At 46.7% G+C, this 14,943-nt stretch overlaps 1 protein-coding gene across 1 annotated transcript in view; it reads right to left on the bottom strand.

Annotated features, from left to right (window-relative positions):
- The window catches only part of ENTPD4 (ectonucleoside triphosphate diphosphohydrolase 4), a 40,361-nt gene that overhangs the window by 24,159 nt on the left and 1,259 nt on the right, over nt 1-14,943 (bottom strand). The window contains exons 2-8 of the mRNA XM_059490931.1: nt 12,692-12,886; nt 10,758-10,863; nt 9,311-9,496; nt 5,919-6,124; nt 4,354-4,504; nt 3,211-3,314; nt 307-366 (exon numbers count right to left, since the gene is read on the bottom strand). Coding sequence (XP_059346914.1) covers nt 307-366; nt 3,211-3,314; nt 4,354-4,504; nt 5,919-6,124; nt 9,311-9,496; nt 10,758-10,765 — 715 coding nt within the window. The 5' untranslated portion in view covers nt 10,766-10,863; nt 12,692-12,886. The remainder of the gene's footprint in view (nt 1-306; nt 367-3,210; nt 3,315-4,353; nt 4,505-5,918; nt 6,125-9,310; nt 9,497-10,757; nt 10,864-12,691; nt 12,887-14,943) is intronic.

Genomic DNA, 14,943 nt, shown 5'->3' with positions numbered 1-14,943 from the left:
TTACATTACAACATCTGGAAATACAATTCCCATGGGTGGAACTGCACTTCAACATCTGGAAGTGCAACTGCCATGGCTGGAATTGGATCCCAACATCTGGCAATGCAATTCCCATGGCTGGAATTGCATCCCAACATCTGGAAATTCAATTCCCATGGCTGGAACTGCTTCCCAACATCTGGAAGTGCAACTGCCATGGCTGGAACTGCATCCCAACATCTGGAAATTCAATTCCCATGGGCGGAACTGCATCCCAACATCTGGAATTGCCGCCCCTGGAGCCCCCAGCCCCCCTCGGATCCTCACCATCGTCCGTGTGCTCGAATCTCCCGAGGACAAAGTTGATCCCAATCCATGCATAGACTCCTGCAGGAGGAAATGAAACACATCTGGAACTCCAGGAACCGCTGGATGGTGAATTTAAAAGCAGATTGAAACATTTCATTTGTTGCTGATTTTTATTTTAGAAAATCATACAAGTTAAACATTCCTGGGAAATCCTTAATTGCTGAGAATCCTTCCTGGGAAATCATCAATTCCATCAGGGATTCCTGATGATTTTCCCCTCTCCCAGGTCAATGCCATGACAAAATTCCTGGCTGAAGGAATTAAACACACTTTGATGCGTGAAATCCAGGAAAGAATTGAAGGGAATGAAATCTGAAAGGGATTTGAAGGTTCTGGTGATCAAACCAAAATATCTCTGCTTTTAAATCTTCTCATCCTGCAAAGTTCCTTCCATCAGGAATGTTGGGATTTATCCTTCCCTCCCTCTAGAGGAAATGGATTCAGTGCCATTCCATGTTCAGGGAGAATCAGCAAAGATTTGGCCAATCAGGATTTGAAAATGCAACAAAACCACCCCAAACCTTCCCTTGAAATTCCTAAATATTTTCCAGTAATAAAAATATCCCAAAGCATCCCTTTGAAAGCCTAAATATTTTCCAGATTCAATTCCAGTAATTTTTCAGGGATACTCAGCAAACATTTGGCCAATCAGGATTTGAAAAAGCAACAAAAACACCCCAAGTATTCCCTTGGAAATCCCAAATATTCTCCAGATTCAGTTCCATTGGAAGAAATCCTCAACATTTCCCAGATTGAATTTCAGTAAATTTTCAGGGATAATCAGGAAATATCTGGCCCATCATGAGGCCAGAGGAACAAAGAAATATTCTTTTTCTGAGGAATGGAGGTTCTCAAGCACAGCAGGATTTGAAAAAGCAACCAAAATTCCCTAAATAATCTCTTGGAAATCCCCAATATTTTCTAGATTCAATTCCATTAGAAGAAATCCTAAATATTTTCCAGATTCAATTCCAGTAATTTTTCAGGGATAATCAGCAAACATTTGGCCAATCAGGATTTGAAAAAGCAACAAAAACACCCCAAGTATTCCCTTGGAAACCCCAAATATTCTCCAGATTCAGTTCCATTAAAGGAAATCCTAAATATTTCCCAGATTGAATTCCAGTAATTTTCAGCAAATATCTGGCCCATCATGAGGCCAGAGGAACAAAGGAATATTCCAGAAGAACAAAGAAATATTCTTTTCCTGAGGAATGAAGGTTCTCAAGCACAGCAGGATTTGAAAAAGCAACCAAATTCTCCAAATCATCGCTTGGAAATCCCAAATATTTTCCAGATTCAATTCCATTAGAAGAAATCCTAAATATTTTCCACATTGAAGTCCAGTAAATTTTCAGGGAGAATCAGCAAAGATTTGGCCAATCAGGATTTGAAGAAGCAACAAAAACACCCCAAATCTTCCCTTGGAAACCCCAAATATTCTCCAGATTCAGTTCCATTGGAAGAAATCCTAAACATTTCACAGATTGAATTCCAGTAAATTTTCAGGGATAATCAGGAAATATCTGGCCCATCATGAGGCCAGAGGAACAAAGGAATATTCCAGAAGAACAAAGAAATATTCTTTTCCTGAGGAATGAAGGCTCTCAAGCACAGCAGGATTTGAAAAAGCAACCAAAATTCCCTAAATAATCTCTTGGAAATCCCCAATATTTTCCAGATTCAATTCCATTAGAGGAAATCCTAAATATTTTCCAGATTGAAGTCCAGTAGATTTTCAGGGAGAATCAGCAAAGATTTGGCCAATCAGGATTTGAAAAAGCAACAAAAACACCCCAAATCTTCCCTTGAAATTCCTAAATATTTTACAGATTCAGTTCCATTAGAGCAAATCCCAAATATTTCCCAGATTGAATTTCAGTAAATTTTCAGGGATAATCAGCAAAGATTTGGCCCATCAAGAGCTTCAGAGGAGCAGAGGAATATTCCAGAGGAAGGAACAAAGGAATATTCCTTTCCTGAGGAATAAAGGCTCTCAAGCAAAGCAGCGTTTGAAAAAACAATTTAAAAATACTCCAAATAATCCCTTGGAAATCCTAAATATTTTCCAGATTCAATTCCATTAAATTTTCAGGGATAATCAGAAAATATTTGGCCCATCAGGAGCTCCAGATCTCACACTCCAGATCTCCTGAGGAATAAAGGCTCTCAAGCAAAGCAGGATTTGAAAAAGCAACCAAAATTCCCTAAATCATCCCTTGGAAATCCCAAATATTTCCCAGATTCAATTCCATTAGAGGAAATCCTAAATATTTTCCACATTGAATTCCAGTAAATTGTAAATTTTCAGGGATAATCAGCAAAGATTTGGCCACTCAGGAACTCCAGAGCTGCTGAGGAACAAAGGCTCTCAAGAAAAGCAGGATTTGAAAAACCAATAAAAATACCCCAAATCATCCCTTGGAAATCCTAAATATTCTCCAGATTGAATTCCAGTAAATTTTCAGGGAAAATCAGCAAATTTCTGACCCATGAGGAGCTCCAGAGGAACAAAGGAATATTCCAGAGGAACAAAGGAATATTCCTCTCCTGAGGAACAAAGGCTCTCAAGAAAAGCAGGATTTGAATAACCAATAAAAATACCCCAAATCATCCCTTGAAAATCCTAAATATTTTCCAGATTGAATTCCAGTAAATTTTCAGGGATAATCAGCAAAGATTTGGCCCATCATGAGGCCAGAGGAACAAAGGAATATTCCAGAGGAAGGAACAAGGAATATTCCTCTCCTGAGGAATAAAGGCTCTCAAGAAAAGCAGGATTTGAAAAACCAATAAAAATACCCCAAATCATCCCTTGGAAATCCCAAATATTTCCCAGTCACTCTCCCAAGGCTCACCTACCTTCCTGCTTGCCAGAAATCACCTCAGCGTGGGAGTCAGAGAAGAGGAAATCAAAGTGCACGGGGATGTCTGTGAGCAGATCCTCCAGGATGGCTTTCTGCTGGCTGCAAAATTCCACAAAAAACTGGACTAAAGCAATCCCAAAAAGCCTGGAGCTGTTCCCTGCTGGAAATATCCTTTATCCAGACCCTCTGGAGAGCAGGAAGCAGAGTCAGGAGAGGAAATCATGGAGAAATTCCATGTTTGTGCCAGTACCTGGCTTGATTTTCATCACCACCTTTTCCTGCTGCTGTCCCATGGAAAATCCTCTCCCTCCTGCCCCATTCCAGACTTGAACTCCTGCAAACCAACCCCAAAAAACCCTGGAGTTCTTCCACCCTCACAACAGGGAAATATCCCCTATCCAGCCACTTTGGAGTGAAGGAAGCAGAGTCAGGAGAGGAGATCATGGAGAAATTCCATGTTTCTCCCAGCAGCTGGCTGGATTTTCATCACCACCTTTTCCTGTTCCTGTCCCATGGACAAACCTCTCTCTCCTGCCCCATTTCAGATGTGAGCTCTACAAAAATCCCTACAAACCAATCCCAAAGAAAAGTGAAGTTCTTCCACACTCACAATGTGGAAACGTCCTTTATTCACACCCTTTGGAGTGCAGGAAGCAGAGTTAGGAGAGGAAATCATGGAGAAATTCCATGTTTCTCCCAGCACCTGGCTGGATTTTCATCACAATGATTTTCCTGTTGCTGTCCCATGGAAAATCCTCTCCCTCCTGCCCCATTTGTGACTCAAACTCCTGCAAACCAACCCCAAAAATCCCTGGAGTTCTTCCACCCTCACAACAGGGAAGTATCCTTTATCCAGCCATGTTTCAGTGCAAGAAGCAGAGTTAGGAGAAAGCATGGAGAAATTCCATGTTTCTCCCAGCACCTGGCTTGATTTTCACCACAATGAGTTTCCTGTTGCTGTCCCATGGAAAATCCTCTCCCTCCTGCCCCATTTGTGACTCAAACTCCTGCAAACCAACCCCAAAGTTCTTCCACCCTCACAACAGGGAAATATCCTTTATCCAGCCACTCTGGAGTGCAGGAAGCAGAGCTGGGATCCAGCTGGAATTCCCAAAAAGCAAAGCAGGGAATCTCTCACCTCTCGGGCAGGATCCTCATGCCTGCAGTGCACAGGATGTACAGAGGAGTCTCCTTGTGCTTGGAGCGGGGCACGTGCTCGGCAGCGAAGCTCAGCAGGGGTGAGATGTAATCGCTGACCTTGTCGGGAGAGCTGGCAAACTCCGAAATTCCTGCAAAACACAGAGGTGGGAGAGGAACAGCTGCAGCTGCAGCATTGCCTGCGAAACGCTGAGCAGAGGTGGTGAGTTTGTGGGGTGCCCCAATGAAGGCAGGAATGACGAATCTGAGCCATGCTCAGAAGGCTGATTCATTGTTATATTACACTATATTACTTTATATTATATTATATTTATATTGTATCATATCATATGACATTATATCAGATGACACAATATGATTGATATATTATATTACATTATATTGCACTATATTACATTATATTATATTATATTATATTACATTATATTATATTACATTACATTATATTATATTATATTATATTATATTATATTATATTATATTATATTATATTATATTATATTACATTATATTATATTACATTACATTACATTACATTATATTACATTACATTATATATTATATTATATTATATTACATTATATTACATTACATTACATTATATTATATTATATTATATTATATTATATTATATTATATTATTACATTACATTACATTACATTACATTACATTACATTACATTGCATTATACTACCCAATATTATATCATGTTATATATCACATTATATATAATATCATATTATATCATATAATAACATACTGTATATCATATCATATTATGCTGTACTAAATTATACTAAAGAACAGTATATTCATATATTATATGATATATATAGTATATATAGCATACTACTAATAATATTCATATATTATATGATATATATAGTATATATAGCATACTATTATAGAATATATTATGTATATAATATATATATAGCATACTATTCATACTATACACTATCTACAGAAAGGATACTTACAGAATGTTAAAAAGATAATAATAAAAACTGTTATGTTATGTTATATTATAGAATGCTACACTAAATTATACTAAAGAATAGTATACTATTCATCTATTATATTATATATAGTAAAAACAGTATATAGTATACTATTATATATTAGATATATACTATAGTATCAAATATATATATATTATACTCTTATATATATACTATAGTATACAGTATATATTTACACTATACTATATATATAGCATACTATTATATATGTTATATATATTATATATATTTTATATATATATATATATATATATATATATATATATATATATATATATATAGTATACTATTCATACTATAAATCAATAGCACCTTTTCCTGTTCCTGTCCCATGGACAAACCTCTCCCTACTGCCCCATTTCAGATTTGAGCTCTACAAATATCCCTACAAACCAATCCCAAAGACACCTTGAACTCTTCCACCCTCACAACATGGAAATATCCTTTATCCAGCCACTTTGCAGTGTGGGAATCAAATTTAGGAGAAAAAAACAGAGAGAAATTCCACATTTGTGCCCATACCTGGTTTGATTTTCATCACCACGGGTTTCCTGGAGCTGTCCCTCATCTGCTGGATGTCCAGCAGGTCCTTGGGGTTGCCGTTGTGCCGGGGCCAGCAGTACACGAACACCCTGGAGCCGCTGCTGCCGCAATCCACCACGATGCCGTAGCTCAGGTTGGGGTTCCCGGTGTCCGTGGCCTCCGTGTCCCTCACCCTGGCCAGGTACCTGGGCAAAATGGGAATTGCTGCAGGGAATTTGGCTCCCTATATGTCAGAACCCAGGAAATTCCTCTGGCTGCCCTGGGTGATTCCAGACCCTGGCAGGGGGCTCAGAGACCTTGGCACGGAGTCACAAACACCTGAGCCTTTGATTTCAGCCCATGGAAACAATTCCCAACTTTGGGTGAGGTGTTACAAGCCACAAGAGTTTGAGTAGAATGACAGTGAATTTGTCACAGGGCGAAAATGTAGAATTTTGGGGTTTTTAGAATGGGGGTTCAAGAGCCAAGATGGAGGAATCTGGGCATGTCCAGCCTTTCTCCTTTTTCTTCTTCTCGTCCTCCATCCTCTGCTGTGATGGTGACACTTCTGGATTGGTTTAGAGTAGAGACAGACTGTCTAACACAGGGGATAGGTATTGGAAGATTATTGTAAATAAAGCACAGGTAGTTCTCAGTATAAAAAGCCAACAGCACCCCAAGGGCAGGGGCTGTGCCACAACCCGACCTGCTGGACAGATCTCAGCAGGTCAGAGACAGAATGGAACAGAGAAGAGAAAATAAACAACCTTGAGAAGCAGAGCCAAGCTCCTGTGGAAGCTCCGGTCCCAGGAGCTGGACTTGCTGTGGATCAGGAGCAGAGCAGCGTTTCCCCTTTCCTCAAAAGCTCCATTTCATTCTTTTCTATGAAATTCTTTCCCTTTTTTCCAGGTATTTCTCTTCCTCTTTTCCCATGGAATTCCCTCCCCTCACCTGTGGGATCTCCCATGCCGGGCTTGGCCATACTTGCTGCAGATCAGGAGCCAGGACACCTGTGACTGTTCCTCCTTTCCTCCAGCTTCCACTCCCTGCTTCCCACGGAATTCTTTCCTCCATTCCCCCAGGCTCCACTTCCTGTTTGCCATTGAAATCTTTCCCTCTTTTCCCGGAATTCTTTCCCTCTTTTCCTATGGAATTCCCTTCCCTCACCTCTGGAATCTCCCATTCCACACTCAGCTGTACTTGCTGGAATCAGGAGCAGGGAGCAGAGCAGAATTTCCCTTTTCCCCAGAGCTCCATTCCCTGATTCCCATGGAATTCTGTGCCCCCTCACCTGTGGAATCTCCCACTCCAGGCTCAGTAATTCCCACAGATCAGGAGCAGAGCAGCATTTCCCCTCTCCCCCAGGCTCCATTCCCTGACTCCCATGGAATTCCCTCCCCTCTTACCTGTGGAATCTCCTGTACTTCCAGTGGATCAGGAGCAGAGCAGCCTTTCCCCTTTCCATTTTCACAGATTCCCTCCCCTCTCACCTCTGGAATCTCCCATTCCAGGCTCAGTATTCCAGCGGATCAGGAGCAGAGAGACCTGTAAGTGCTTCCCTTTTCCTCCAGGCTTCATTCCCTGTTTCCCATGGAATTCCCTCCCCTCTCACCTGTGGAATTTCCCTTCCGGGGTACGGTGCTTGCCGCGGATCAGGAGCAGAGCAGCCTTTCCCCATTCCTTGTTTCCCATGGAATTCTGTGCCCTCTCACGTGTGGAATTTTCCTTCCCAGCCACAGATCAGGAGCAGGGAGCAGAGCAGCATTTCCCCATTCCCCCAGAGCTCCATTCCCAGTTTTCCATGGATTCCCTCTTCTCACCTCTGGAATCTCCCATCCCGGTTCCTGCCCTGGATCACCAGCAGGGAGCAGAGCAGCATTTCCCCATTCCCCCGGACTCCATTCCCTCCATTCCTAAGGATTCCCTGCCCTCTCACCTGTGGAATTTCCCATCCTGGATCACCAGCAGGGAGCAGAGCAGCATTTACCCTTTCCCCCAGAGCTCCATTCCCTGTTTTACATGGAATTCTCTCCCTCTCACCTGTGGAATTTCCCATCCCAGGCGCGGTGCTTGCCGAGGACCAGCAGCAGAGCAGCATTTCTCCTTTCCCCCTGACTCCGCTTCTCTGTTTTCCATGGATTCCCTGCCCTCTCACCTCTGGAATCTCCCAATGTCCCGGTGCCTGCCCTGCACCACCAGCAGGGAGCAGAGCAGCGTTTCCCTATTCCCAAGGATTCCCTGCTCTCTCTCTCTCTCTCTCCTGTGGAATTTCCCATCCCGGTGCCTGACCCAGATCATCAGCAGGGAGCAGAGCAGCATTCCCCCATTCCCATTCCCTGTCTTCCATGGATTCCCTGCTCTCTCACCTCCGGAATCTCCCGCTATCCCGGTGCTTCCCCTGCACCAGCAGGGAGCAGAGCAGCATTTCCCCATTCCCCCAGGCTCCATTTCCCCATTCCCATGCATTCTCTGCTCTCTCACCTCTGGAATCTCCCATCCCGGTTCCTGCCCCGCACCACCAGCAGGGAGCAGAGCAGCATTTCCCCATTCCCAAGGATTCCCTGCTCTCTCACCTCTGGAATTTCCTGTCGCAGTGCCTGCCCTGGATCACCAGCAGGGAGCAGAGCAGCATTTCCCCATTCCCCCGGACTCCATTCCCTCCATTCCTAAGGATTCCCTGCCCTCTCACCTGTGGAATTTCCCATCCTGGATCACCAGCAGGGAGCAGAGCAGCATTTCCCCATTCCCTGTTTCCCAAGGATTCCGTGCCCTCTCACCTGTGGAATCTCCCGCTGTCCCGGTGCCTGCCCCAGATCACCAGCAGGGAGCAGAGCAGCATTTCCCCATTCCCAAGGATTCCCTCCATTTCCATGGAATTCTCTCCCTCTCACCTGTGGAATTTCCTGTCCTCGATGAGCAGCAGGGAGCAGAGCAGCAATTCCCCATTCCCCCAGGTTCCATTTCCCCATTCCCATGGAATTCCCTCTCCTCACCTGTGGAATTTCCCGTCCCGGCGCTTGCCCCGCAGCACCAGCAGGGAGCAGAGCAGCATTTCCCCATTCCCTCCATTCCCAAGGATTCCCTGCTCTCTCACCTCTGGAATTTCCTGTCACGGTGCCTGCCCTGGATCACCAGCAGGGAGCAGAGCAGCATTTCCCCATTCCCAAGGACTCCCTCCATTTCCATGGAATTCTCTCCCTCTCACCTGTGGAATTTCCTGTCCTTGATCACCAGCAGGGAGCAGAGCAGCATTTCCCCACTCCCTATTCCCTATTTTCCATGGAATTCCCACCTCTCTCACCTGTGGAATTTCCCGTCCCGGTGCTTGCCCCGCACCACCAGCAGGGAGCAGAGCAGCATTTCCCCATTCCCATGGAATTCCCTCTCCTCACCTGTGGAATTTCCCGTCCCGGTGCTTGCCCCGCACCACCAGCAGGGAGCAGAGCAGCAGCGCCGCCGCGGCCGCGGCCGCCCCCAGGAGCAGCAGCTGCCGCAGGGACGCGTTCAGGATGCGGGGACAGCCCACGGGAGAGAGGCTGAAGTGCCACGAGGCCGGGAGCAGGCACGAGATGCTGATCCTGGGACGCCAAGGGAGAAACGAGCGGATTGAGGGATGGATTTGGTGCTAAAAGCGGGGAAAATTCCTGCCTGGAGGGTGGGGAGGGGCTGGGATGGGATTCTGAAGTGTGGGAGTGCCTGGGTTTGGGGCTGAGGAGGATGGAAGGATCCCCTGGGATTTGCTGGGTTTGGGGCTGAGGAGGATGGAAGGATCCCCTGGGATTTGCTGGGTTTGGGGCTGAGGAGGATCCCATGGGATTTGCTGGGTTTGGGGCTGAGGAGGATCCCCTGGGATTTGCTGGGTTTGGGGCTGAGGAGGATCCCCTGGGATTTGCTGGGTTTGGGGCTGAGGAGGATCCCATGGGATTTGCTGGGTTTGGGGCTGAGGAGGATGGAAGGATCCCCTGGGATTTGCTGGGTTTGGGGCTGAGGAGGATCCCCTGGGATTTGCTGGGTTTGGGGCTGAGGAGGATGGAAGGATCCCTGGGATTTGCTGGGTTTGGGGTTGAGGAGGATCCCCTGGGATTTGCTGGGTTTGGGGCTGAGGAGGATCCCATGGGATTTGCTGGGTTTGGGGTTGAGGAGGATGGAAGGATCCCCTGGGATTTGCTGGGTTTGGGGCTGAGGAGGATGGAAGGATCCCCTGGGATTTGCTGGGTTTGGGGTTGAGGAGGATCCCCTGGGATTTGCTGGGTTTGGGGTTGAGGAGGATCCCCTGGGATTTGCTGGCTTCGGAGCTGCAGCTCCTTTTTATCTCCTGGCTTTCTTTCGAAGTCTCAGGAAAATTATGGGCAGAAAAGAGGGAAAAGCCTGGCTTGGGATTCAGGGAATGGAAATCTGGGAATGATCCTGGAGAAATCTGGGAGAACTTCAGGGCAGTTCCCCAGGGCCTGAATGGGGCTTCAGGAGAGCTGGAGAGGGACCTGGGACAAAGGATGGAGGGATGGGACACTGGGAATGGCTCCCAGTGCCACAGGGCAGGAATGGATGGGATACTGGGGAGGAATTCCTGGCTGTGAGGGTGAGGAGGGGCTGGGATGGAATTCCCAGGGAGCTGGGGCTGCCCCTGCATCCCTGGCAGTGCCCAAGGCCAGGCTGGAGCAATCTGGGGCAGTGGGAGCTGTCCCTGCCATGGCAGGGGTGGGATGATCCTTATGGCCCCCTCCAACCCAACCCACTCCAGGATTTTGCTGTGGATTGAGAGCACTCAGGACACCATTCCCATGCTGGAATTCCTGATTAGGTTCCCTGTCCTTCCCACGGTTCCTCTGGGATCCTTACCTGCCCATTTTGGGATGGGGCAGCAGCAGGAGCTGTGGAGCCTCAGCCGGTGACCTCGGAGGGACCAGGAACAGCCGAGCTCCCCTGGGCCATCCCTGCTCTGCTCCTGAGGGAAAAGCAAGGCAGCTGATTCCCTGGGACATCCCTTCCCTTCCCTTCCCTTTCCCGGGTAAGGAATTCAGGAATCCAAAGGAAAACAGGGATCCAGAGGGGATGGAAGCACTGAATGCCCTCGGGCTGGGCTGGGATTCCCAGAGGAGCCGGGGCTGCCCCTGGATCCTGGGAGGTGCCGGGCTTGGGGCTCGATGGGATTTCAGGTCCTGTTTCAGGTCCTGTTTCAGGTCCTGTTTCAGGTTCTGTTTCAGGTCCTGTTTCAGGTTCTGTTTCAGGTTCTGTTTCAGGTCCTGTTTCAGGTTCTGTTTCAGGTCCTGTTTCAGGTTCTGTTTCAGGTTCTGTTTCAGGTCCTGTTTCAGGTCCTGTTTCAGGTCCTGTTTCAGGTTCTGTTTCAGGTCCTGTTTCAGGTTCTGTTTCAGGTCCTGTTTCAGGTCCTGTTTCAGGTCCTGTTTCAGGTCCTTCCCACCCAAAGCATCCCGGGATTCCGGGACCCCAAGCACCAGCAGAACTCCAAAGGAGCCAAGGGAATGAGGGAATTCAGCCCGGGGAGGCAGCCGGGGCTGTCCCTCCTTCCCCGCCCGAGGGGAGATCCCGAGCCAGGGAGCGGAGCCGGGGGGACAGAGAACACCGGGATGGGGAACAATGGGGAGAGGGAAAGGGATGGGGGAACAACGGCATAGGGGAACGGGATGAGGGAACAGCGGGATGAGGGAAATGGATGGGGGGACGGGATGAGAGAATGGGATGGAGGAAACAACGGGATGGGGAACACCGGCATGGGGAACAACAGGGGTGAGGAAACAACGGGGTGAGGGAATAACGGGATGGGGGAATGGGATGAGGGAAGCAGGATGAGAGAATGGGATCAGGGAATGGGATGGGGGGATCGGGATGGAGAGAACAGGGTGAGGGAAAGGGATGAGAGAATGGGATGGAGGCAAGGACGGGGAAGGGACGCGGAGCGGAACGAGCTGGTGCAGCTCCCCACGGCCGCCACCATCCCACAGGGCCCGGCTCGGCTCCCCCCGAACCCCGCGGCGATCCTGGTCCCGATGCCATTCCCATTCCCGATCCCATTATCGATCCCATTTTCATTCCCAGTCCCATTCCCATTCCCATTCCTGATCCCTGTGCCACTCCTGATCCCAGTCCCATCCCGTTGCCGTTCCCGATCCCATTCCCGATCCCATTCCCGCTCCCGTCCCCATCCCCATCCCTATCTCCATTCCCGTGCCCATTCCCGACCCCATTCCCATTCCCGTTCCCGTTCCCATTCCTGACCCCATTCCCATTCCCATCCCCATTCCCGTTCCCATCCCCATTCCCATTCCCGTTCCCATCCCCGTCCCCATTCCCATTCCCGACCCCATTCCCATCCCCATTCCCGTTCCCATTGCCGTTCCCATCCCCATCCCCACTCCCGTTCCCGTCCCCATTCCCATTCCCGTTCCCATTCCCATTCCCATCCCCATTCCCGTCCCCGTTCCCGTTCCCATCCCCATCCCCATCCCCATTCCCGTTCCCGTCCCCATCCCCATCCCCATTCCCATTCCCGTTCCCGTTCCCATCCCCATCCCCATTCCCATCCCCATTCCCATCCCCATTCCCGTTCCCGTCCCCATCCCCATCCCCATCCCCATTCCCATTCCCGTTCCCGTTCCCGTTCCCATCCCCATTCCCATTCCCATCCCCATTCCCATCCCCATTCCCATCCCCATCCCCATCCCCATCCCCGTTCCCGTTCCCGTTCCCATTCCCGTTCCCGTTCCCGTCCCCATTCCCGGTGTTCCCCCCCCCTTCTCTCTCTCCCCCAACTTCACCTCCCGGGCCGCCCCATGGCAACCGGCCCCACGCCACTTCCGGGTGCGCCGCCGGACGTGACGCAGAGCGCGCTGACGTCACGGTAGGGCCGAGAGGGGATTCCCCGGGGGCGTGGCTTTGGGGGCGTGGTCACGGCTAAGGGGGCGTGGCCAGGAGGAGCTGGGTGCCCTGTCGGTAAAACCGGGCAGAAATCGCTATAAAAACAACGGCACAAATAGGAATCTGTGGGTAAAAATATGCCAAAATTGAGAAATATATATAAAATTCCTAGCTATAACTGTGTTAATATTTTGAAATATATAAAGTTCATAGCTAAAAATGTGTCAATATTTTGAAATATGTAAAATTTATAGCCAAAATGTGTCAATATTTTGAAATATATTAAATTTATAGCTAAAAATGTGTCAATATTTTGAAATATATAAAGTTCATAGCTATAACGGTGCCAATATTTTGAAATATATAAAATTTATAGATATGTGTTACTATTTTGAAATATATAAAGTTTATACTTATAAATGTGTCAAGATTTTGAAATTTATAAAATTCATAGCTACAACTGTGTCAATATTTTGAAATATATAAAATTTATATTTATAAACGTGCCAATATTTTGAAATATATAAAATTTATACTTATAAACGTGTCAATATTTTGAAATATATAAAGTTTATAGCTGTAAATGTGTCAATATTTTGAAATATATTCCATTTGTACTCATAAATGTATCAATATTTTGAATTATATAAAATTTATACTTGTAAATGTGTCAATAAAATTTATAGCTATAAATGTGCCAATATTTTGAAATATTTTAAATTTATAGCGATCAAAGTGTCAATGTTTTGAAATAAACTTATTCGTGTGTCAATATTTTGGAGTAAATTCAATTTATATCTATCACTATGCAAATATTTTGAATTATATTGTTACATATATCCAATGGTTGTAGCAGCTGTAATAAATATCTCGATATTTAGGATCTAACTAATAAATACATTAATTTTATTAAAAAAAAAAAAAAACAACAAAAAAAACAACAATTAGGAAAGGGAAGAAATTCCATGGGGAAAAGGGGAATTCTGCATTTTGCCACTGAGCGGCAGCACCGCCTGTGCCCGCTCCGGGATCCTCCGCAGAAATGGAAAAGCTTCTCCTGGGCAGGATGAGGTGGAAAAAATGGGAATAAAATCGGGGATTTGCAGGGAAAGCGGGGCTGGGGGTGGGATCCATCCCAGGAGGGGCAGGAGAGGAATTTGGGGTGGGAAATTATCCCGGGAGGGGAGGGAATGAGGGAATAAGGGAAAGAAAAAGGAATAAGGGAAAGGAAAAATTGAAGGAATAAGGAAAGGGGAAAGTTTAAAAGATAAAGGAATGGGGAATGGAATAAGGGAAAGAATAAGGAAAAGGAAAGGAGAAAGGAAAGTTGAAAAGAGAAGGGAAAGGGGAAAGGAATAAGGAAAATAAAAGGGAAGGGGAAAGGAAAAAGGGAAGGAATAAGGAAAAGGAAAGGGAAGGAATAAGGAAAGGAGCAAGGAAAGTTGAAAAGAGAAAGGAAAGGGGAATGGAATAAGGAAAAGGGAAGAGGAAAGGAAAACAAGAAGACAAAAAAGGGGAATGGAATAAGGAAAGGAAAAAGGAAAGGAATAAGGAAAAGGAAAAATAAAAGGAATAAGGAAAGGGGAAAGGAATAAGGAAAAGATAGGAAAGGAAAAAGTGAAGGGGAAAAGAAAAAGGAATGGAATAAGGAAAGGAAAAAATGAAGGGGAAAGGAATAAGGAAAGGAGAAATGAAAGTTGAAAAGAGAAGGGAAAGGAATAAGGAAAAAGAAAAGGGAAGGGGAAAGGAAAAAGATTAGGGGGAAAAGGGGAACGGAATAAGGAAAGGAAAGGGAAAAGGAATAAGGAAAGGGAAAAGGAATAGGAAAGGAATAAGGAAAGGAGAAAGGAAAGTCGAAAAGAGAAGGGAAAGGGGAAAGGAATAAGGAAAATAAAGGGGAAGGGGAAAGGAATAAGGAGAGGAGAAGGAATGAGGGAAGGGGAAGGACGGGAAAAGGGAAGGAGTGGAACCGATCAAGGCCAAGGTCTCTCAGTCCCCAGTGGCGCTGCCCAGCTGTGGCAGGAGGAGTTTGCCCAACCCCGCTGGGGCAATGCGGGACAGCCCGGGCCGATCCGGGCTGGGCACAGCGGGGTGCGGGAGCAGCGTTTGGGGCTTCTGCAAGGGGGAATCACCCCTGGGACACGGCCAGGCC

Source organism: Ammospiza nelsoni, chromosome 30 (assembly GCF_027579445.1).
Source record: "Ammospiza nelsoni isolate bAmmNel1 chromosome 30, bAmmNel1.pri, whole genome shotgun sequence".
NCBI lineage: Eukaryota > Metazoa > Chordata > Aves > Passeriformes > Passerellidae > Ammospiza > Ammospiza nelsoni.
This window is presented reverse-complemented; position numbering and strand designations above follow the sequence as displayed.